Source organism: Platichthys flesus, chromosome 24, assembly GCF_949316205.1.
Source record: "Platichthys flesus chromosome 24, fPlaFle2.1, whole genome shotgun sequence".
In the NCBI taxonomy this organism is placed as follows: Eukaryota; Metazoa; Chordata; class Actinopteri; order Pleuronectiformes; family Pleuronectidae; genus Platichthys; species Platichthys flesus.
The window spans coordinates 870364-895230 of record NC_084968.1 but is presented as its reverse complement, the minus strand read 5'-3'; the positions used below and the strand labels follow the sequence as shown (position 1 = coordinate 895230).

General features: G+C 41.0%; 1 protein-coding gene across 4 annotated transcripts; it reads right to left on the bottom strand.

The window, feature by feature from the left end:
• Positions 1 to 645: 645 nt before the first annotated feature.
• On the bottom strand, positions 646 to 23456 carry peli3 (pellino E3 ubiquitin protein ligase family member 3). 4 transcript variants are annotated; one of them, XM_062383958.1, is made up of 7 exons: positions 23251 to 23456; positions 10479 to 10679; positions 8140 to 8269; positions 7569 to 7670; positions 4642 to 4872; positions 2267 to 2455; positions 646 to 1499 (listed from the first exon to the last, which is right to left on the bottom strand). In XM_062383958.1, exons 2-7 carry the CDS (start codon positions 10649 to 10651, stop codon positions 900 to 902), a joined length of 1425 nt encoding a protein of 474 aa, XP_062239942.1. In that variant the 5' UTR covers positions 10652 to 10679; positions 23251 to 23456; the 3' UTR covers positions 646 to 899. The 4 variants fall into 4 exon arrangements, with proteins under 4 accessions (XP_062239942.1, XP_062239943.1, XP_062239941.1 ...); XM_062383959.1 differs by having other exon boundaries at positions 10479 to 10676; XM_062383957.1 differs by lacking the exon at positions 23251 to 23456 and adding an exon at positions 23086 to 23228.
• Positions 23457 to 24867: the final 1411 nt, after the last annotated feature.

The window sequence follows — 24867 nt, the reverse complement described above, 5'->3', positions numbered from 1 at the left end:
ATGACCACTGCAGTATCGTTTCAAATAGGAATGACAGTGGACAAAAAGTAAAAAGAGTATACTGGCCCCTTAAAATCAGTTCATCTGTTTTCAATCCACTTCATGACATGAACAACTTAGCTTGATTGACACGCATGATTTCAAACTTGCATTCTTTAGGAAGATGCGTAGACGAACCTTTGCCTTTTATTTATATTAAATGGTTACACTCTGATGGGTGTTTACAGCGGGCAGTTTGGGTTATCATTTTCCCACAGTCCCACATTTTCTCTTCCACATCCGGCCACATTCTCAACCGTGTCCGAATGACTCCCTGGATTCCCACTGCGACAGTGCACTTCCCTCATGATTCAAATGAATGAGGAATGAGGCCTAAGTTTGACAAACCACTTGAGTTTGTTACCAAACTATGTGGCCTTCTTGTTTCTTTCCCCCTTCTATTTCGTAATGGTGTTGTGCTCCTGATTCTCATTAATTCATTTGGCGAGTTGTTTAAGTATGTTAGCTTTAGACCTCCTGTAGTAAGCTAGAATTATAATTGACAGCTCATTCATACCTACTGTAGATCAACATGATGAGCAACCCAGCTACTTAAACATTGAGGCCAAGCAGCTACTGAAAGAGAAGAAAGGATCACTAAAGACATTTTCATTTCAACACAGTTTATTTACATCTCCTCCATACACCTCTTAGTCCATGTGAAGCCTTGGCATCTACTATTGCAGGTCGCTTTCAGTTCATCATATCAACAGTCCTTTCACTGTACTTGTCATCAGTGCTTTCTCTTTTACCTCATACTTGAAATGTTCAGATTTTTGTTCTAGCACACAGTCTTAACTCTGTCTCACCTCTGTCCAATCCAACATCACTGTCCTCTGAGTGGTTCCCGAGTCAGGGCTTCAGTCGACAGGGCCTTGGAAGATGAGTTTGATGTGGCCCTGTTCCCCTGTCAACCAGGTACCACAGAAGGGGCAGGCAGCGTGGAAGGCATGGGTGCCATGGGGTAATGGGATCTGGCTCCACCCCACCACTGTCTTTTCTGAGCATACATGGCCACAGGGGCAGAAAGCATGAGTGGGCGGCCCGGCGTCCAGGTACAATCCTCCCTCGCAGCCCAGCCACAGTGGCACATATGGGCCCACTCGCCGGCACATGGGGCATTCCCTCTCCCCAGTGCTGGCCGGTGCAGTGCCCCCAGGGCCCGCTGGGCCCTTCTCCTTGCGGTAGCCCCAGTTGTGGTAACCATGCACATGGCCACAGTTAACGTAGACCCAGGGCTGCTTTTTGTCAACAATCTCACGCTGGGCCAGACTGGGAAAGGCCAGGGTGTTGAAACCCACGGGGCATTGTGGTCGGGCAGCATTTAGCTCCTGGCGAAGGGACTCCAGTTGTTTGAGAGTGGGGGTGTGGCGCAGTCCGGCGGGGGTCCTCCATAGCAGGGTAGCCCCACACAGATCAATCAGTGAACCGTCCTGTAAGGTATTGGACTCATTTTCAACCTTAAGAGAAGTACAGAAGAAGTTGATGTAGCAGGGTAGAAATAGAGGGTACATCAATTTTGGTCACTGACATCACTGGTATTATAAAAGAGGGGATACATTGATCCAACTTTTCAGTCCAGATAACAATCCAGTAGTGTAGATGCATGCAACCCTAGAAACGATGTGTTGTTGGGGGCGCATATTGGTGGGTTTTGTCCAATTAAGAAGAAAATCACCTTTTGCATTCACACCCTGAAGATACAGCTGTAATGTAGGATTTAAGATAAGGCCCTGAGGCGTTTTAGGAGCTCAAACCTTCCTTTGTCTTCTGAGAAAACTAGAGAAGCTGACTTGTTGCAGGGAAAGACGTTCTTTATTTCTGTTATGATTTACACTAGCGCTGCACAACAGTTAATATTTTGGCATGCCCATTGCCCACTTACCCCAGGTCATATATTCATGATAGTCCACTGATGGAGATCTACCGATTCGTTGACATGACAAATGTAACAACTTCCTTTCAGTACTCTGTCCTTGTAATGGTATGCACAAAATGGTACACAGCGTTAAATTTTGAATCTTTTCTGCATACCATCATACTAATGAAATACCGATCTTTGTTCTTCATCCTTATTCTGGTATGTGCAGCTGTGACAAACCAATTTTCACAGAACTCCCTGCGGTTTCAAGCTCTTTGGTCAAGTCTGGGGCAGTAACTTTAACCCTTGTGATCATATTACAGCAAACATGGGACTCGTTTTCCCACCAAACCTTGTTGCTCTTACCAGTTTTCCTCTCTGCTGGGCAGAGCGTGTCTCTCTCAGGGCAAAGACGTTGCCACACACTGAGATTTCCCTCCAGACGCCCGGAGCCGGCTCAGACACAAACTCCCCTGCTGGGTGCATCACCAGCACCCCATTGGTGGTAAGGCCGTCCATCAAGCCATCCGACGTCCTCCATTTGGCTGCGCGCTCCTGTGAGACACCCACACACACACACACAGAGTAGGCAGACGTAAAGGTTAGGGGAGTGATGGGGTGCCGGAGTGATACAGTGGAGGTGGATGTCAGAGGTGGCAGGCGGAAAAAAAATAACAGCCTACGTTGCATTTGTTCTGCTTCTATATTGAGCTCAGTACAGAGTGACTACTGTACTGACTAGTGCAAAGCAGAGCACCCACGCCAAATAATAATCCCATTCCCCAAGAGAATGACCGGGTGTAATACAAACACAAATTAGCTCATGAGGTAACAACACATTTCTGGCATGTTTAGTAAAAATGTTAGAAAATTGCGACATACAGATTTAGACGTAGAGATTTAGATATAAAAACATATTTTTGAGGTTGTTGCTGCTGAGGAAAAAAAAATCATCATTTAGACAAGAGCAAATGTTAAGCTCTACTAATCAGTGTGTTAATGTCAGGAATGGTTCAAATGGTGATGTGTAATGGGAAAGTGCTCATTCCTGTGATTAATCCACCATTGTCATAAACTCTACATCTCCTCTAATCTGTACAGAGCTTTGTAGCACCTTTCGACTTATTGTTTTGGTTTTACAAGCGGCGACCCTATTCTTCTGGTTGAGTCTCGCTATTCTCATCAGCTTTGTATCCCACAGCTCTGATAAACCCACTGTGCTCCACCTGACAAGCAGTAAACAGACAGACACAGTTGAACATGGAACATTCATCAGAGTAACGCTAATTTTGCATCTTCTTACATGGAGAGGGTGGGGTGTATGACCTATACTGCTACCAGCCACCGGGGGCAATCTCCTCAAGAATTATTGTAATTTTTGAAAATTGTCAATGACTGTAAATCATGACAATTTACAGTCATTGTGGTTTAGTGGGATAACAATTCAACAGACATTGTCAGCTTTTCATGTGCCATGTTTTACTCTCCACTGTCAACAAATGCAGGCTCGGTTGTGATTTGGAACTGAACTAATTAAAATGACTTGAATGTCTGCTCTGAAAAGGCCTATGGAATCAAATACCGAATGGACATATGTCTGGCTACTGTTATTTTAAGGTCTTACTTAATACACACATGCATAATTTATCTATGGCTCACAACAACTGTCTTATCTGCATCACATCCGTCGTGGAGCTCAGAGGTGATGAACAGAGCCCGAATGAGAACTGATCTTGAATAAAAGGAAATATTTGCTCCATATCAGTGTAAATTAAGTTTCACTGGCTGGGGCAGTAACACCCCAGTTGCATGTTTGTGTGTTATGTCTGACCTAGTTGTCGGAATCTTGCATTGGATGAAGACATGCTACCACGAGAATGGAGCTATTATTGGCTTGCACGTACGTCACATTACCAATGGTGAAATAAGTTTGTTTCATATCGTCTCCTTTTGCAGTTAAAGTATTTTTGTACAATGCAACATGTGACTGTGGCCTGTTCCAAATCTGAGGTTTCAGCTCTAAAATTCTTCCTCACTACTGAAGTCATGCTTTTTTGTGGGACTTTCCCCTCCACAGCAGAGCCAGCAGCCATGATGCAATTTATTGTCATGACATACAGACATAATACTGCTATGTTATTTTTCTGACATGACACATTTGTTTTGACAAATCACCTTAAAGGATCACTACACCGTGGTTTAATAAAGATGTCATTTAGTTTGGTCAGTATGATATTATCTTAACTGTAACGCTGGACAAAACGTATCTTCAAAACACCTGAACTACTGTATTTGGTTTATTACATACAGCAGCATTAATACAGTGTTATAAGACCTACTGATATAGAGTGTATGTTATCACATGTATCATGTCTACTGGTGATGGAACCGCACATGTCTCTGCGGTAACTCTGACAGTAACATGACAACCAGAAGCAGTAACCACATGAGACACTCATAACACACATGACTACCATCACCACCACATCTCTTCACCAGACACACACACATACACACACACACAAACACACACACACACAAACACACATACACACACACAGAGCACAAAGCTCCTTCCTCTCCCATGCCAGGTCACATGCACTGACACCCAGCATCACAGCTATGATGTCACCCGTGGGTGGCACAGTCACGTCCCTGCTGTTGCTCTTACTATGGTTGCTATGGTAACCATGGTCGAGTTAACCAGTAGAAGCCGGTCACCCAGTGGGAAAAACACTCACCCCCAGGAAGATGTTCTTGGAGGAGTCGAAACCGGCAGCGTAGATGCGGGCTGTGTAGGGAGCGCTGCGTTCACACATGATGCGACATGCGTAGCGGGAGATGGTGCTCTGAGCTGACTGACCTCCGCCACCACCCTCCCCTCCCGCACCACCACCGCCACCCTGACTGCTGCCACTGCCTGTCGTGTCCGTCACCACAAAGTCGATCATGCTCTCTGTGGACCGGCCAATCTAAGAGGAGAGAGGACCAAGACAAAGAAACACTGATATCAAAAATGAACAGCTCTAAAGAATCCTCAAGCAGACACATTAAGACTAATGATTAGGTAATCTGTTTCAGTTCGTTCAAATGACAAACACAGATATTGCCCTTTATCTTTTGTGGTAACAGTCTATGAAGATAGATTTGGTTGTAATTATTCCGGTTTTGAGATTTGTGATGGAACCACGTTGTAAAGGTGGTCAGTAAATGATCAACCACATCTTTAACACTGAATCCTCAAGAGGAACTTAGTGGATTCCCCCCTCAGAATAATGAACCATGTCTGTAGCTATAGTGAGCCAAACCGGTAAGCTCCTCTCACTGGTGACTCAAAGCGCTATTGACAGTTCAGCTGTGATGTACAGTACGGCAGACACTGTGTGATTAAAAGCTTACTGAAGACCTGTGAATGCTCTAAAAACATGCCATGATTGAGACAGGAGTGGCTGCTGGAGAGGAATTACTGGGCTTTGGTAATTTTATCCTAAAGTATATAGTGTTACACCATTTTTCGAAAATATAGAACTTGAGCCTTTGGAAATGTGCCCTGCCAGACAGTGCCTGTGTTTGAAGGTGGTCGGAATGACTTGATCTGAAGTCGCTCTTGACCTCCGTAACCTGTTGATGTCAGCCTAACAGACATTTTTGAAATTCGCCCTACTTCAGGCTCAGCTAAGTCTAGTGAGACTGCTGGACTAGCAGCTGTAATGTCAGGGAAAAGGTTTTCTTTTTTCATTATTTTCAGATCACTGCCTCAGTAAAGCATTATGATCACTTTAACAACTGGGTTTATCTCCCTGCCAGCTGGATGGCAGAGATTGTCATTTAGGTTATTCGATGACTAACAACATTCAATCATGTTAGGATTCTGTGCCACCTAAGAAATCAGCCAGGAAAGAGGGATGCACCTAAGATTGTTAACTTGTCATTTTATTTCCGTTCATGTAGGCTAATAGTGACATTTGGTTTATCTAAAATGTCTTATAATTGCTGAGTTGTACAAAAATACAATACAAAAAAGTTTCCCCCTTACATTTTCTGGCAGTTTTTTGCTAGTCAAAATCAGCATCACAATTTGTAGCACATATAGGTGAATTACAGATGCACCTTGCTAGCTGGTTAGCTATAAGTATGATGAGCTGATAAATAGTCTTTGCTATGCTACGGGTGGCACCAGGTTGTGGGGGTTTTCAGTCAAAATCCATTAAAAAGGTAAATAAACTAGAATTAATCTAACATCGTTTGGTTTGTGTTTCACCTGAGCAGAACAAATTTAATTTAGCTGGAGGTAGTTATTTCATACCATAAAAAAGTAAGACCAACACAATCTGCATGGACAGATACCACCAGAGTTAAGAGAGAAAGTATATGTTCTGTCTGTGGGTGACCTGACCCTTTAACACAGTAGTGAGATAACACACATTGATAGACTGGACTGAAGCCCTGCTGATTCTGTCTCCTGGAGACTCAGCTTTGTGTGGATCTCCTTAATGATGAGATAATAAGGTGGTGTGAAAAACAACTGTGAGCTGAGGGCAGATAAGTCTGACTCATCCTCTCTTGTATATTTTATCTCCTGAGTCTGTTGTCTTATTTCCTGACAGATATTCTCTTTCCTGGGCTTCCTCCTGTCCCTCACTGCTCTCTGATGAGGCTGCATTCTTGCGTAGGCTGACAAATCTGCTTACAGATTACCTCCATAATGAAGATGATATAAATCTCATGCAAGATCTCTGTGTGTACAGAGCTTGTCAGCACTTGGTTATAGCCTAAAGCTTAGACTCTTCTCATCTGTGCAGATGTCTCCTTTATAATTGAGGTCTAAGGGGAAAATGCATTAGGGCCACAGGGAATTTTTACCACCTAGGAGAGTGGAGCAGGTGGTGCTTTTACCCTGTTTGTTTGTGTGTTTCTCACACTGCAACATGATCTACCACAACGAGCAGTTCTCTACTGACGTGGGGTATGAATTACTGTGTACTGAGCACTCAACCAAAAGCCATTTTCAGACATAATCTGGACAAGTGGTGGTGAATCTGGAATTTGCCCTTCACACATGAGCAACACAGCAGGAGATGCATTTAGAACAACAGAGATATCTCCAGAGCGTTCAGGTGAGGGGTGATGCAGCAGCCAGACATGATGGAGTATTAATTCTGCTGTAGAGATCACATGTTTTTCACATCAACACAGGAATCGGGCACAAGAGCTCTCTTGACATCTTCATCTGTGTCTTCTACATCTATGGCGACGCCTTTTCCTGCAGATATATTTGTTTTCTTTAGGTTTTTTCCAATTGTTGCATTTGTCCCATGTGACATTGACTCCTACAGACATTCACCGGAATATTGATTAGGGGGCTGGCCTTAGAAACTCCGGTGATTGTCCGAAAAGAGTCTCACTCGAACATCTTCTCACGTACAGCCCCTCCAGAAGTAAAGTAAAGGACGTAAAAGTAAAAGGCACTTTCAAGGTGTGATTCCTTCTTCTATTGTGGTATTTCATAATGATCACTTTAAATGATTTCATCCGACAACTTGTCACTTATATGACGCCGAGGGATATTTATACAATAGGTCACACAGTTAAAATGTTGAGTTGGCATGTGTGTGTATGTGCTTGTGTGTGTGTGTGTGTGTGTGTGTGTGTGTGTTTAGAAACTAACCTGAAACATGTCTGTGTTGGTGTCATGGGTGTACTCCACAATGACAGAGTGGCTTCGTGACAGTGTGTAGGAGATGCTGTGCTGGCTTTTGTTGCTGAGTGCCTGCCAACAGAAAAGACATTATGGCAAGGAGAGCTGAAGGTCTGGCCTCCTGGAAAATGTATCCAGAGGATAATTCCTATTCTGGGGGAACAACCCATCTCACTGACATCATTTATCATTAAAACATATTATTATGACAGAGTGAAAAAGACATTGTATGACAGCTTTTTACAATACCTAAAAGCAGTGGTACAGAATTATAAATACAATACTCTCCGTCTTTCTTTATGAGACAATGCATGGTTGATCTCAGTAAGCTGAACATTGTGTTTCTACTGTTATAAGTTCCAAACGTTGATGGTTCACTATATGACATCATTTTGTGACTTCATAGTGATGTCACAATGTCAGAAATGTCAGAAAAAAAGATCATGCATAGTTAAAAAATTCAAAGATTTACTTCATAGTAGATCTTCCTTGTGTCCTCGACTAAAGACTAGTCGAGGACACAAGTGTTACGACTCCTCACCTTTGACACCAGAGGTGTTGAGACATTGTGGATAACATCAGGTTTGACCCCATTAGCTTTGGGTCTCTTGTAAAGGGCCAGACGACTTCTTCTACGACCCTTGTCTCCATTGGCCAGTGAACCATTGTGCCTGTGAAGCATAGGAATATCATTTCCTAAATGTATCATTCAAAAGTATAATTTTGATTCATTAATAGATTTCACTTACTTGTCATTTGCCATTTGGGTCTCCTAGTTTTTTAAACAACAAATGATACAGCTGTCCTTCTTCAGTGTATGTTGAGCCACTGGGATCAGTAAGTCATAGCCAAACAGACCACTTTTATAGCAGCTTCAAAACATCAACCATATTATTTAAAAGTATTTAAAATCTAAATTTACATGTAACACTATGGAATAAATCACTAAGTATTTAATTTTAAATTGGAGCATGACAAAGAATAAAAACATCTATTTCCATACTGGTTTCTTTCCTGCCTAACATGCATCTAAAGTGATCCAATCACAAGTGTACAACTCTCAATTGTTCACACTCAGTTCAAGTGATGTCGGTCAAACATTGAGAAGTGTAAAAATACTTTGGTTCATAATGAAATTATTGTGGATCAGAGGACGACTAATGAGAAGCCGATCATTCAATGTGGCCCAGGACACAATTACCATCATATTGTGAAAAAAAAACAAATGAATGTGGTCTGAGAGATCGGATCTCTAATGTGTCCTCAATGTGTCTATGGTGAGTCCACATGTGATTAGAGATACATACCAGGTCTGAACATCCTGTTTGTCAGGCTTGCTAAAATGGACAATACAGTTGGTTTAATACAGTCTTTGGAAATATATTGCTTTGGATGTAGTGCATGGAAGTCAGATCCATTCACAGATAAAGATGATGTGTATAGAGACACTATCTGATGCTCGATTAGAACCGATGTACTTAGAGCTGTCCATTTGTGATCACTTCACCGCAGACGCATGATATGCTCATCATCCATTAATGCATGGATCAATAGGTGGAGGAGTGGAAGCATATGTCTGTGTCTCTGCCTGGAATAGCACCACAGCATCTGGGAGACATATTGTTCTCTCACACATGTGTTTACTCTATCACATCTTTTTTCTGTCCTCTGGTGGTTCCTCCTGGAGTTTAAGGGTGGATTTGCCACAGTGGCTCACTGTTCTTTGCGTTTAGTCAAATAAGCCCTTTTGCCTCTGATTAACTTACTTAGATGAATATAGTCTATACTTCACCTGGACTGCCTACGTTACTGAATCCAATCAATTCAATTCAATAATATATACACCAAATCTCAATATGCATTATCTCAAGGTAATTCAAGTAGTAGAGTGGAGACCTTACAACATTATGGAGAAACCATAACAACACAAGAGAGAGAAAAAACTCCCTTTTACCTGGAAGAAACCATCTGCCTCGTCCGGTTGGGGTGATCTGCTCTACAAACTAAGTTATAAGGCTGTTGGGCCGAAGCCGACCTTGAATATGATCTGTTTGGCTATAGTCACTGGAATTTGCAGACTACTTGGATTGCTAATTTTGTAAAGGAATAGATCAGACACTAAAATTTGAATGTGGTTAGCCTAGCTTTCCGTACACACCTGGCTTGCTTCAGTTGCAAGTACAAAAACACCTAGCAAATACCAGTGACAAATAGTAAAATCATCCCAATCAGTTTTCTACCAAGACATGGATGAAAAGATTGATACCAATCTTGGTATGAATTTGTGGTATATTACACATTCAGGTTGATTTATAATATATGCACTTTAAATAAACAGAAAGTAACATTTTAATAAACAGTTGACACTAGCAGGATTTTTACAACACAGGCTTGAGAGTATAGCAGTTGGTAAAGCAGTTGAAAATGTACGCGCACACAGACCCACACTTACACACACAGTTACTAGAAATGAGGTGGATGTACGAGGACCTATATTTACGGCACCTCAGTAGAATTCAGCGCTACTTCATGAAACATTCCAGAGGTCTTTGGTCATGATCTAAGTGTGGAGAACCTACTGGACCCAAAGTGCAGCTTTTTACTGAGAAGAAGGAACCCTGGTCGAAACATATAGACCTGAGGCCCACAGAAATACAATGAGACCCTATCCAAACAGATTGGATCCGGCTTAATTAGGGTCCTGAGTTGGGTCCCTTAAATTATATATTTAACCTTAGATTATACACTTTATTTAGACAGGTATGTCTTTGAGAACTTTTTCTTGTGATGGCACCCACTCATTCATATCACAAACATATAGTGAGTTATGAGCAGATATACAGACAACACACAGCAGCAGTAACACGAACAGTAACTCACCCTAAGACGATAAGCTCGCCGTACTTGACGGGCTCCTTGTCCTCAGGGAAGACTACGTCGTGGGGTTGTGAGCTGGTGCTCAGAGGAGGCGAGGACTGGCTCTTGTTGCAGGATGGGCGCAGCTCCAGAGATGGGGGGGGACACAGCGCCTCTGAGCTGCCCTCCAAAACCATGCCCACCGGCCACAACTGGGGCTCGCTGCTGGGGAGGGGAGAATAGGTGTTAAGCGAATGAGAGACACATCAAATCTTGTGTTGTGTAGAGGAAGACATTTCATTTAAATGTTCCAAAATAATATACAATAAGACAGGATGATAGCTGAAAGAAGTTCTTGGTACGTCATCAGGTATCATGTGTCTACTGTTATTAAAAGAGTTCTCAGCAAACACTATTCACTAATTATCTGATGAATGGAACCCACACAATCTAAATTTGCATGTACTTCAGGGCTTAACAACTCCACTTTATAAACACACAGTGATGAGAGGGAAGGAGGAGAGACTGGAGGCATACTCATAAGGTGAGAATTACTCTGGATTTCTGTCTGAACACATCTAAGGATCACAAAACGGAGCCTTGAAGGTGTTGGCATCAGAGTTTGCATTAGCTGATTGCCATCTACTGTTTCATGCTTTGCTGGTTGCCAACCGAGCACTAACGTCCAATCATAACGTGCTGTATTCTTGCTATTGTTGATTTAAATGGACTGTAATCTGTGTATGTATATCCTGGGGCTTTGTTCTCCAAAAGAATGCTTATCACTGCACGGATGGTTTCAGGGTTCACTCAAAGAGCAGAGCCATGCCGACAAAATGTAACAGTATAATGATAAATTAGAGGAAAATGGGTTATTAATTGGTGGTGTATATTCACACTTTGCAATTTCATCATTAGATTATAAACAGAAAATCTTGTGGAGAAATCCTTAAAGCCTGATTAGAGAAATCTATCTATATATACTGTGTATTTGTTCATTTTGCACTTTGCAGATTGACTGTTACTTGACCAAAAAGAAGCAGTTTTAAAATGTCAGCGTACAACAGATATTTCTCTGATGACACTGTAATTTTGTCCCACATTAAACAAATGTAAAAAAAATATGTTACTGAAAAGGTTAACGTCTTAATAGAAAGGTGTCAGGGTTCAGATTCAGACCACAGTCCACCTGTTAGTGAAGAATTAAAATGATAAACTTATTGGAAAAAAATTATATTCACTATAGATGATATATTTAGACTGTAAAATCATACAGTTTTAAGTGAATAGTCAGAAAAAGGTCAGAATAGTCAAAAATATACAAAACAAAACAAAATTGTGTTTGTTTTGGCAGGGACACAAGCATGATCTAATCAGATTAGTATACTTTTTAATTGGATTTAGCAGGAAGTGTTTTTAGTCCAGAATCTTAATTGGTTTTGTTTGAATAGGGGAATGCAGAACACAGCTAAAGTAATAAAGTGGAGACTTGTTGTCAGGTCAAGGCGTAGTGCAAAGAAGGAAGAGGGAGGTCTGGCTGCGAATGGGACTGGATGACTGAGCAGGTGGGAGGCTGAATGAACCTGGAGACTAGTGGACATAGTAATGGAAAGAAGGCAGGATGTCAAACAGGGAAACAAACTTTTCTAGTCTTGATGACCACACAAAGCTCTTTTATTTTTATTTACTTTTATTGTGATACACCCATTCACACACACATTCATACAGTGCATCTATTGGAAACACTTTGATTCATTCAGGGTCAATTTGGGGTTCAGTATCTTCCCAAAGGACATTTCGGTTTGCAGAAAGGGAAGAACGTGGTTGACCTTCTTGTTAGAGGACGACCCTTGAGGAAATAAAGGTCATTCCATTTGAATTGCTGTAGAAATAACCAACATCTTTGCATCTCTCTATTGTGGTCCGACAAACTGTCTCATCCATTTGTGACTTCAGAATTTCTGATTTTCTTCTTGTAAATAGCAAAGTTTTTTTTTTGCACTCTTACCCCCCTGCTTGGCTCAATTATTTTTTAATGACCCCTAAATTCAGGAGTATTTGGCATGTGTGTTACTACTACAGGGTTGTAGTGATGCTGGCTCTTGTGATAATTGTCATCCTCTTTATGCAACTGAAGCGCTTTCTGTTTGCTGACCCAGGGCCTTTACTGTCTTAATCGGATTGGATGAGCAAAGGGGATCACACGTTTTCCACAGATACCTGCATCTATGAACCTTCTTAATACCTTGTGATGCATGTGCCGTGCCATTTTTACTTGCGGTGATGAATTATACTTCTTGACTGCAGGTGAGTAATATGCAGCCCAGAGAGTATTAGAGACAAAAGAGTCCTCTTCCTCTTCGCAGGCTCTTAGAGTTAACAGCAACCATCATGTGACAACAGCCATATCTGAGATACTAAACAATGCCCGAGGGGAGTGCAGCCTTTCAAATCACCAAACAGAGACGAGGAGCAGGTTCACCATTGCTTTAATTTCAACAAGCTCTCTGTCGCTATGGTCTTTCAGTTACAACCTCGTCAAATCACAATTCACTTGAAATAGAAATTCATAATACAACAACATGCCCAATGATCAGCATTTAAGAAACTGGCAGGAGGATATACCCAATTTGAACACTTTGCTTAAAAAGATGAGATCATTTCTACCGCTGAGTCACTAGTCATTATATTGGAGTGGATATTTCAACATTCACTTTGCACAAGTCAAACGAAGCCTAAATCCCTGTCTCTTCACATAGGTTCCAAGCCAGTTCTTAATGCTCAAGCCTATTATTAATCAAAAGTGGGCGAGACAACCTACACAATGGAAAGCTAGAAGTGCGAAAGCATGACAAAGCTTTACAAGCTTTGTTTTCCCTTTGACCAGATTAGATAATCGCCCTGGGAACGTAAACATGAAAATACTGAAAACACTGTCCCAAGCTTAGACACACTCCTCTTCCTTCCTGTTAACTTCCTTTTTTAAGGCAGTTTAGATCATCATCTACAGAAAAACAACCCATACAGACTTACACTACCCCTGAAGGGAACTACACGGCCACTATGAGACCAGATTAAATTTTGGCCATCAAAAGAGGCCAGATGAGGAGAATACCTCCTTATAATCAGATGACGGATGGCGGTAGGCAGATTCAGGCAGCCAGTGGCCATTTCATTACCCCGGCTCAACGTTGCCCAGGCTGGATATTGAGCGGTAGTGGAGGCCGGGCTTCCTCTGGATCGCAGACTGCTGTGTTGTTTGTGGGGATCTTTCAGTGCGCTCATATTTTTGTGTATTTGGAGTCCAAATGATTTATCAAAAGATCTAAATAAGGTGTATAGCTCACCTGGTAGAGGTGCCGCCCCAACAAGTCAAGGCCTCAACCCGCAGCAACCTGGGTTTGATTTCGACCTGTGGCCATTTCCTGCAGGTCCTTCCCCAGTCTCTCTCTGTCCCCCCTTCACAGCTTGCTCTCCTTCCTATCAATTAAATGCAATAAAAAGCCCCAAAAATATACTTAAAAAAAAAGATCCTAAAATACATCTTCCCAACACAACTGTTAATTAGCCTGTATTGGAAAACTAAGTGAACTGACATAACTGATTTTTCTGCTAATACTTATTGGCCATCCAATATCTGTTCCAATACCTTTTCTTAACTTCTAATATATACACTATATCACGTTGAGCTCATTTGGATCGTTTTACTTACTGTAACATGAGCCAGGGGTTGCTGTGGATGACATTGATAAAGAAGCTGTAATGAGTGTTTTATTGAGAATTAGTCACATGCCTGCTTTGACCTCTTCCTTTAATTAGCACCGCAGGTATGGTGTTGGGTGCATGCCTATTCTGTCTGTACACAATGTAGCAGGTCTCATCCATGACTGTCAGTGGAAGACAATTGACTAAAGCTCCTCCTCCTTCTGCCTGAAATCTGTTTCATTGTGTCAATCTAACAGAAAGGAATAAACCCCTCCTAACAAGCTTGGAATTGGATTGGTGCTACTATATGAGTTCCTTCCTATGATCTTAGGGCTACTCTTTAACATGGGTCCCTTAGTCATTTTTTAAAATGTCCTTGCTAGTCCATCTGTAAACAAAGCTGCATTCTGGAGTATTAATACTCAAGGTCAAATTTATAGCTTTGTACACAGCTTTCATGGTAGATCATTTATTATTGATTCGTACCGTCATTTATTGAGCCTACTTTTGTCCAAGTTTTAACATTGGTACAAAATGTGACCACTTTTGTTGGAAATATATCTAGTTCTTGAAAAAAAGGAAAAGGTACAAGAGTGTGTGAAGATAAGTTGCCTTATCTCGATTTGTAATTGTTACATCTTTAATTATTGCTCGATATTTATATTTAATTAATTTCCCTAGGTTAGTATTATATGGTCTAATACTGGGATGTGATGTTGTGGCTGTAGTTTGTTTTCAATGTTAGTATGTCTATGTGTATCCCCCTCTTTGTTTTGAGTGGCTTGACCAGCCACCATATATGTTCCCATCTCCCAGTCATGTTGTTGTTGTGATGCTGTTGACTGGTCGCCAGCTGCTACTTGAGGCTAGTTGGAATGATTTACCTTTTTACCGGTTGTGAGATTTTCTTTTTCCTTCTTGTTAATGGAAACTGAATTAAAAAAATACTTTTTGTTCAAAGAAACTCTGTGGTTCTCTGGTCTTCCTGCTCGGTCCCTGACAGTGTACCTTCAATGTCTAGCTTGTCAGATTGGATCATAGCCTCTGAAAACTCCTTACCTTAAAGTGCCCATTTTAGATGTGGACGGGTAAAGGTACAATTAGGAATTAAATAATAATAATATATGTATATATTGTGGCTGTATATGAAATAATTAGACTCTTGTGCATTTAAAATGACAACCCTTTTGTCAGATTGTATGCTGATTTTGTGCATTGGTCGATATAACGCATTGATAATTTGATTGGTTTAAAATATCACAATACCACAACAATATAGATGTTAATCTTCCTTGTCTGAGTATGTGTGTAGAATTTCAAAAATATTTAGTTGCAATGGATGCACTTTTTCTTTTCTCAGCTTCTCCAATGCAGAGGCAACATTTTCATGAGGAAAATCTATAAAAACAGACATGACTGCAAGGGGTGAATGAATGGATGCAGATGAGAAGGGAAGGGAGGAGGTGGAAGTGGAAGCCAGCGTAGGAGGAGTGCGGGTTTGAAGGGCAAGGAGTGGGGAGGGATGGAAATGAAAGGAGAGGCAGCTGTCAGATGCTGCTGGTCTCCTGGAAAAAACAACAACAACCTGGTCTCTGCTGAGGATGAGGAGAAAAGGGAAACGAGGAAGAGGAGAACGAGGTGGAGGGCACGTGTTTGTGAGTTTTGGAGACTGTGTCAGCAAGCGCATGTGCAGAAATGGTGGGCTTTGGCAGAGTGATGGATAGCCTGTTCTGTGCCATGCCTTTTCTAATCAAGCCACAGCCACATCCTGGGGGTGGAGAGAAAGAGGGGGAGAGAGAGAGAAAGTGAGGGGGGGGGGGGTGAAACAAAGGAGAGCTGTCTGACAAAGGAAGGAGGGAATAATAGAGAGCACAGATGAGGGGAGCAGTCCTCGGTGGAGTGGTTGGAGGGTCTGTGGTAGAAACGACAGGTGCTGCTGCTGACATTGCTTTGGCTAAACCCACTCTCACACAAACACTGTTACACAACACAACACCGCCCTGCAAGCCCTGCAAACCCTGCAGCCAACCAAAACCACGCAACACACCTTATCAGAGTTTTATAATACTGCACTGCTGTTCACATACACAAACATCTATCTCCGTATAAACCACAAGTAATGCATAAAGCAATGTAACAAAACCTTGCACGCCACAATACATGCTGTATTATGTACACATCACAACAGAACTACACATAATTCAGGAGTATTACCATTCTGCACTTATTTTAATTAGTTTAGCAATCTAGCAGGCAGGTGAAAAACCGAATACAGGTCTATTTTTATTTATATATATCCAGATTAAAGGACATGGTGGTACAAACATTAGATAACAATACACAACACTACAGAGGAAATATCACATAACATCGCAAACTAGCTTCTCCATATTTCCGCGGGAGGAGGTGCATGTGTGAAGATTTCAACAGAGTGTGTGGTGATAAGAGCTGACGATGTTTTTCAGGGTGCTGTGACAAAATCACGTGGTCTCCTCAATACGTCACTTCCTGTGCCCCTGTCTGCCGCTGCCAGCTTCTCCGGATCAACTCCGTAGCCAATTCTCTTGATTTTACCCAAAGATCGTGTCTGCAAACGGCTTTGGATGCCACGTTTCTCGAGGTTTCACCGAAGACTTCTTACCATGTCAAACTGTAGACTCTGAATAGGTAATAATCTGGTGTCTTAGAGCATCAGAGATTTGCTGCAAAGACACTGTTGCTTAAACAAATGGACACTTTAATGATGTCACCTTGGGCTCTGGGAAAATGTCATGATTTTGACTTTATTTTGACACTTCATATACTAAACTCCTCGTGATAATTTCCCCATTAGTAGCATTTATTTCATAGCTACAGCAGACAACATGCAAATGTTATGCCTGTAAAGTCGTATGCATTCTATCAATGGTTTTGATATTGTAGCTCATGATTCCACCCTCCATCCTGTTCTTATTAGACATTTGTGGTCCCTTTTCTTTTTCTGGCTTCCCTCTCCTTCTCTCCCAGCTTTCACTCTCTAACCGCCTACTCAAGAGGAGGGGCAAATGTGTGTGGAGTGTGTGGGGGAGACAGAAAGAGGAAAGAGAGAAGGACAGGAAGAGACAAATATGACAAATATGTCTCTTCCTGAAACAAATGAACTGAGCTAAATATACTGCAGCTGACAAATGAACTCTGCAGTGAGTTATGGCCTCATGACAACCCTCACACCATTTCTCCCTTTCAACCTGTTTCAATGGAGTTCTTCCACTCTCTTTGCCTGCATTGGTTTGGCTTCCTGGAACGGACAACGCTGCTTTTGGTTGGATAATGGTTAGATTGGGTGATTATCTGATTAACTGTAATATTATTATCATCGTGGTCTAGTGGCAGAAACTTGGACTATGGGCAGAGAAGGTCTCTGGTTCGTCTCTGGTTCGACTCCACGGAGATACAACAAAAGACGAACCAGGATTTATCTGTCCAAAAATCCAAGAGTCTCCCTGCCCTATCTAGTGCCCCTGAGCAAGGCACCTTACTCCCCCAACATCTGCTCCCTGAGCGCCGTACATGGTCGCTCACTGCTCTGTGTGTTCTGCACCAGATGGGTTAAAAGCAGAGATTAAATTTCCCTACCTGCATGAGTGTCCCTTTGCATGTCTGTGCATGTGTTTGGGACTAATAAATGCATCTTAATCTTATTAATAAGAGCAGATTTAAATTATGCAATGGTTAGTCGTAAACAGCTTACTTTGAAAGCACCAACGAGAGCCAGAGAGTATGTCTACTCAACATTATGTAAGACTGATATTGTACAAATCCTACAGACATGTTATGAACAGTCGTGTTACACTATCCAATCAAGCCTCCACCCTTTCAGTTTCTTTCTCTCTCCTACCTATGATGCTTTTCCGTTTTGTTGTGTTTTTTTACTGATATTTCAAGGGTAAATCTTATCTTCAACACCAACCCACATTTTGAATGATTTTTACTTGTTTTGTTTTTCTCCTCAATAATTCAAGGTGTGGTTGACAACACCACACCTTGAATTAGAGCTTTGCTTCTGGGACTGGGACTGGGGACATCATCAGTCTCTGTACTGCAACTCACAAGGGTTGTCTAGCAACATCTAATAAAGATGGAGCCTTAAAAGTCCAGTGTAGCTCTACCGTTTGTTGTAAAATCACATCATGACTTTCTGTTATGAATTTAGTCTCAAGCCTAAACTGCCATGCATCTATTACCAGCTAATTTTATATATCATTCTGGCATTGAAAGTTGCCAGAAATGATATGCTAAAAATAGCTTGTGAGGTAAATTTTGTACATCTCTGAATCCTATGACTCTCCTCTCTGATTCTGCTGGCTCTCCTTTGGAGCATCACTGCCTTGAGCTAATTGCTAATCTCAGCATGTTGTCTTGCTCACAATGATAATTGTCATGATTATGTCTATCAGGTACTGTATGATTATTATGTTCATGAATTAGTTTAGCATGTTGGCATGCTAACTGGTTTAGTATTTGTATTTAGTATTTGGTCAAAATTAACAAAGTGCAGAAATTATAATATAGGACTGTGATTGTAAACGTCTGTGTCCAGCATGCAAGTTGTGCAAAGCCCCATATCATCATCATCATCAGCAGCAGCAGCAGCATCATTAGTTCTAACACTTTAGCAGCCTTTCTGTTTGCATCTTTAATCTACATGCTCAATCCATAAATTAAGTAATCCAGAAGTTTCCCTCCTTGGTGATACACTCATCAAGCATGATGTTTGTGTGTGTGTGTGTGGCTGCTGTGCTGTGACAGTGTGTGTCCTGCAGTCCTGTCTGCTCCTAAAATGCCCTGATGTCTGGGATACAATAAGACCAAACAAAAAGAGGAAAAACTAACAAGTAATTGGGAAGTGCTCAGATAGAGAGATAAAGACATAGAATGACAAAAATAAGTCACCAAAGCCGTTTTCAGACATGACCTCAACACAATGTCCGGAGAATTTGGTCTCGGAATTTCTGCGGCGGTTACCTTTCGCACAACGAAGCAGGAGTTTCTCGACTCAGACACCTTTGCAACAACTCAGAGATCTCAGCAGATTTCAGGTGAAGGGGGGCACAGCCGGCAGAGGCAGGAAGTATTATACGTATTATTTCAGCTGCAAAGATCAATTTTTTTGTAAACAGCACATTGACATCAGCGTCGGCCCTTTACACCGAAAGCTCTTCTTTTTTTTTTTTTTGCATCCGTCTTGGCAGAAACGTAATTCAAACCCCCACTCACTTGCGGTCCTGCGTAGGATCTCCTACTCCTCCAGAAATCAGTGCATGACTGAAAACAGCTAAAGAGACACGAAAAGCCAGTCATGTCACAAGACATTTGATAATAAAAATGCTGAGGTCATTCTAGGTCTAAATGAACCCCCCCCCCCCCCCCCCGCTCGTTCCATATACGGATAACAGGTTGGCTGTTAACAAGGTGCAGGGAATGGTTTTTACAATATAACGGTATGTCTTCTCAGTTGGTAAACAAATGGTATCAACGTACACTTGTATTCCCAATGCCTGTGTTGACAATCTTTCCATTAAGTCACAGGCTCCCAAATCAAACCTGACTGATGACAATTGCTTCCAGGCTCGAGGTGAAGTGACTCCTATTGAGTTGAGTTTCAACCAGAGCTTAAAAGACCACTAAGCTGTCAGCAAAATATTACTGACAACTTATTTTGGAGTTATATTTAATCTTTCTGTTACTGCAGGCTCACCACCTCTCAGTTTGACCCCCAGGCTCGGTGAGAGCCTGACAGGTGGGCTGCTGTGTTACCTCATCCTTTTGCCACACAAAATCGCACAACTCCTCTTGTTCAAAGCTTTGGTTTCAGAGATTGGGATGATCATGTATTTGTCTGAGAAACCTTGATGCGTTGCTTGACAGTGCTCACTATTAATTAGTTATAGCCCATACTTCTATTTTATGCAACTTGCAACAAGCTATATTATTTCTAGAAACAGATGGATTACAATAATGGACAGCTTAGCATTTATATAATGATCCACAATTGAAGTAATTGCACCGCTATTAAATTAGTTGAATTAAAAAGAAAATCCACTGACCAAAAAAGTTAGAAGCCACATCTAACAACAATAATACTATGACTGTTATCTATTATCTATATAGTTGCTACTGGTACCTGCTCATATGATTATTTGCAATCATACTTACTTTTGTATTGATAAGGACATGATACTCATGCCTTATCACTTAGATTACTTAGATTAAGTAGTATTAATCTAAGTGATTATTAGATCACTTAGATTATTACTACCGTATTTCCGCCCACGTGTTTGGCACACAACATACACACTTAACTTTCTCTGCAAAGCAGCTGTACTACTTGTATAACATTATTCTACTTCAGAGCTAGCGTCCTGAGGTAACAGCCTGCTTCCACAAGTGGGCAGTAATTACAAAATGAATGAAAACGTCTTTATGTAGCATCTTTTCTCTTTGTTTGAGATTCATCTATTTTTGTATTTTCATAATTTCTTGATAACCCCAAGCATATTTTTCTCAGCATTCATTTCTTTTGGGGAAAAAAACTTTTATATTTCATTAATTTGGTTATTTTATGTGTACATAGTTCTGGAGGGTCAAGAGAAATTCCCTGCACCCCCACACCATCTAAGCTCCTGGATTAAGTCAGGAAACAGCCAACAAATCCAGATGAGTTAGAATGAAGCTGCTATGAAAAGAAAGAATGCATTGACAACAGAATAGAAGTGAGAGGAAACAGAACAGGAAGTAATTATTAGAAGAAGGACTGTTTCATATTTGAAATTATATTTATAAAAAAAATGTCAAGCAGCCTAAAATGATGGTAGGTAACAGACTTCAAAGCCACCATCAAAGTCAAACAAGGAAAAACAATCGAAATAAATTAAACAGTTTTACAACACAGTAGTAAACATGAGGGAATATGGCAACAACTGCAAGAAGGTTCTAACTCCACCTGTTTATTTAGAACCACTAGCTGCTGTATTCTGACGTTATAGAGGAATGAATATGCATGGTTTCAAAAGCAGCTTTAGTCCAAGCAATTTTAGTCCAAGCAATTGGACTAAAAGGGGAACAAAAACAAAGTCTGTAGAAATTTAAATAAGCAACTGAACAAAAATGTTTCAGGTCCCGAAAAATAATAAAAACTACAAATTAATTATTGCTCTTTATGGCTCAAATGTATTGACATTATTAGGGACTGTATGATGATAAATATATTTAACAGAGAAAAAAGTGGTAAAATCATACCAATACTGATATGTGATAGGCCAAATCTGCTGATAAATCTGTTCAGCCAATATATGAGTCAGATTCTGATAAGTAATGCCCATATAAAATTATACCAACTACCTTCTGCTACTATCAGTGTTGGTAGTACTGTTATTGTTGCTGGCAATATTACTTGTAACATCTGTGATATTGCTACTACATTTGGTATTGTATTATTGATGCTACACTGCAATGGTAGTATCAATGACATTCTGTTACAGCAACTACAAATATAACCCTATTTTCTCAAACAATCACTAATACCGCCACAGTTACGGTTTTCAGCTTTTTAAAAACAGTACATCAAGAGAGATGATAGCTACTAAATGTGCCCTGCGGAGTTTTGAAAAGTATTCACACCGAGAAGTTAGAGAAATGCTCACTGACAGGCATTTGTTGACAACAGGTTACCTTTGAAGTTAGCCTTTCATGCCGCAAACACACACTGTAACAGAAGTGCAGGTACAGTGGAGTGAACTCAGCTGACTGACTCTGTGATGTAATACTGTGTTTAAGTCAGCTAACAATGTTCATCCCCCACTGAGGAAAGATGTAGCAACAAAAATCCAGAGTGTTGTGAAATAATAATTTCAAATATTTGTTATAAGTAACACAAGACAAGCTATTTAATCCAAAATCTTTTACAGACTTTACTGAGACTCGGCTTTGACTGCATAAGTTAGAAATATTAAATTATTTCTGAGTAAAATTCTAAAATTCTGGGGTTTTCAGCTTTCTTGTAGACAGACATATAGAGCACCTCCAAATTAAACATGAAAGCTGAATCATAGCAATTAATAGAGAGGTGGGCTACAGCGGATGCATTCACTATTAAATATTTTACTCCAAATAGGTGCAACCTGCACCAGCTATGATCCACATTGTCACCACTGAGGGTATTTGTTATTGGCCCACTGTCATGTCAGCAAGCTAAAAATATGACTCATTACTCTGCAAACTGTAATACTGTAGGGTGATGAATAACACCCAAGCGCTGCTACTACGTTTAGTGTTGTGAGCCATTTTGAACGACTCTCCCTCTCAGAGCGCCCTAAAAAACCACCCAGAATCTGAGATCTCACATGAAAATGGATCAGGGATGCTCATTTCTGCTCCTGGATGATTCAAACATGGCCTCTGTCTCCTCTTCTCACTCTGCTCTGTGTGTGCAGATTGCAGTGGATTGCGTTTTCCCCGCGCCATCCCTCCTCCTCCTCTATTAAGACGTGGTGATGTAGCAACCTGATCGGATTTGGCCATATGCGAAGGATTGGCACGGGCGAGTAGGGATGGGGAAATTAGTGTCCACGCAAAATTGACTCTTTCTTCTCCGTCCTGGCAAATGGAATCAGCGTCTGGTGACATAAACAGCCTATTGGCCATTTGTGGAGCGCACGCTGCAGAATGGCTTTGTACACAGAGACAGGGGTATCCACCGCACAGACAACGCACACTACATATGTCGGCACGTACACACACCCTCCTTACGCACACATTTCCCCCCGACGTACACGCACACAAACAGCAGCAGCAGCAGCAGCAGCGGTGATGAAGTGGTAAATAATAAAAGACTCCAAAGCCACTGATGAGAACGCAATCTGCTCACATCACTTTCCAATCAAATTACCTCATAAAGACTCGGGTCAGCTTCAATAAAGGTGAAAATTTGAACGTCCACAGATTCAAAAAGTGACTTTAACCTCCATCATCTGCCTGGCAGAGCAGTGGATAGACAGCTCCTTTGTGGATGGAGCTGCTGTCTAAGACATAAGGAACATAAACAGGCCCGTACCCGCTGATGTTTGCCAATGGAGGTCCGGGACCGGCTCGGGTCTGTGCGTAAATCCTCCCCTGGATGGGTTCTGTCCGTCCCCGTAAGGCCTAGGAGGCGTTAGGGCGGAAAGTGAGAGTAGAAAAAGATGGAGAAGAGGAGGAGGAGGAGGAGGACGAAGTGCAGGGCATCTGGAGCAGGAGCATCCTCCGCTCACATTTCATCGGAGACTGAGACGCGCTCATTCCTCTCGACTATAAGAGCAGACAGGCCTGTGTCACGCCTACCCCGCCCCCTCTCCCTCTATCTCTCTCTCTCTGATGTGAAAAACAAATCTCGTTAAAAACATCATTTTGCCATAATTTGGTACAAGTGACGTGGTGCAGCAGCGTGTGATCAGAGGCGTTGTCAGCATCTTGAAATAGAGCCCAGAAATCAGTGCATTTCACTGGATAATTGCATCATGTTCAAGTTACAGTATTTTGATTATAATAAACACAGAGCCACTATGCTCCAGGAAAAGGTTCTGGACAGGTGTGTGTTATTTTGCCACATCATTATATTTAAGCTCTGTCAGACTGGTTGTTTTCATAAAAATAAGAATGAAAGCGATGATTGTAATTATAAATGATAGTGGCAAAATTCAATAATAATTGTTTTAACAACAGCCTAAATAATAATAACAATAATAATAATATAGATTTAATCCAAATAATTAAATTCAGAGATTCTTCACTATCATTTTTATTTTCTGCAGCAGGGGTAAAGCAATAGGAAAACATATGATATTGTCCCGTTAATGGTCAATCAAATAAGCTGTAGATCATTTCTGATCTTATGACGTATTATGATGTCATTTTTTTTATTGATAGTGACATGCCAATGATATAATACCTACATCATTAATTATCATTCGATCGACATATTTAGATCATGTCTACAGTCTATGAGACGCAGAGCAGATTTTGGTTTGAAGTCATTCTCTGAATTCTTTGTGACTTCACTTATCACATGGTGTCTTATAGGGAATCCTGTACTCATTAACTTAAGCTTTAGGTTGTCTCTCTATTATTAGTTCTTAATCCACCTTTGATGACAATGCAGTCCACAAGTTATTTTGTCTACACATGCATGCAAATTGGAGTTAAAACATTATAAAAATAATTCCAAGTTATGAAATCAATAGCCTGTGGAGACAATGAACTTACATTGAAGTTTGTTCTATATACATAAGGATCTGCTTGTATATATAAACTCGTTTGAATTCTTCAGTCTCAACACCAGCCCATCCCAGGGCTGACATACAAAGATAAGAGCCTCTAAGGCTATGTACTATTAGATGGGTAGTAATCAGTTTTTGTTTGTAACCCTAAAAATAAAGCAGTTACCTGAAATTCTGTCACAATTCCCTTTATTTACGCAAGATTTATTTGTATGTGATTTTTCCACTGCTGCAAAGTCCTGGATTAACATGTTTACCATGGAGAACTGTGACCAAGATTGTGAAATTTACAATGTTTGATGACAACTATTCTGGATAATTGGATTATATTGAAACATAAAGCCTTTTCCCAATAGTATAGGACAGGTGGGAGAGGGAAAGTTGAACAGGGAACTCTGCCTTGAAATGAACGATCC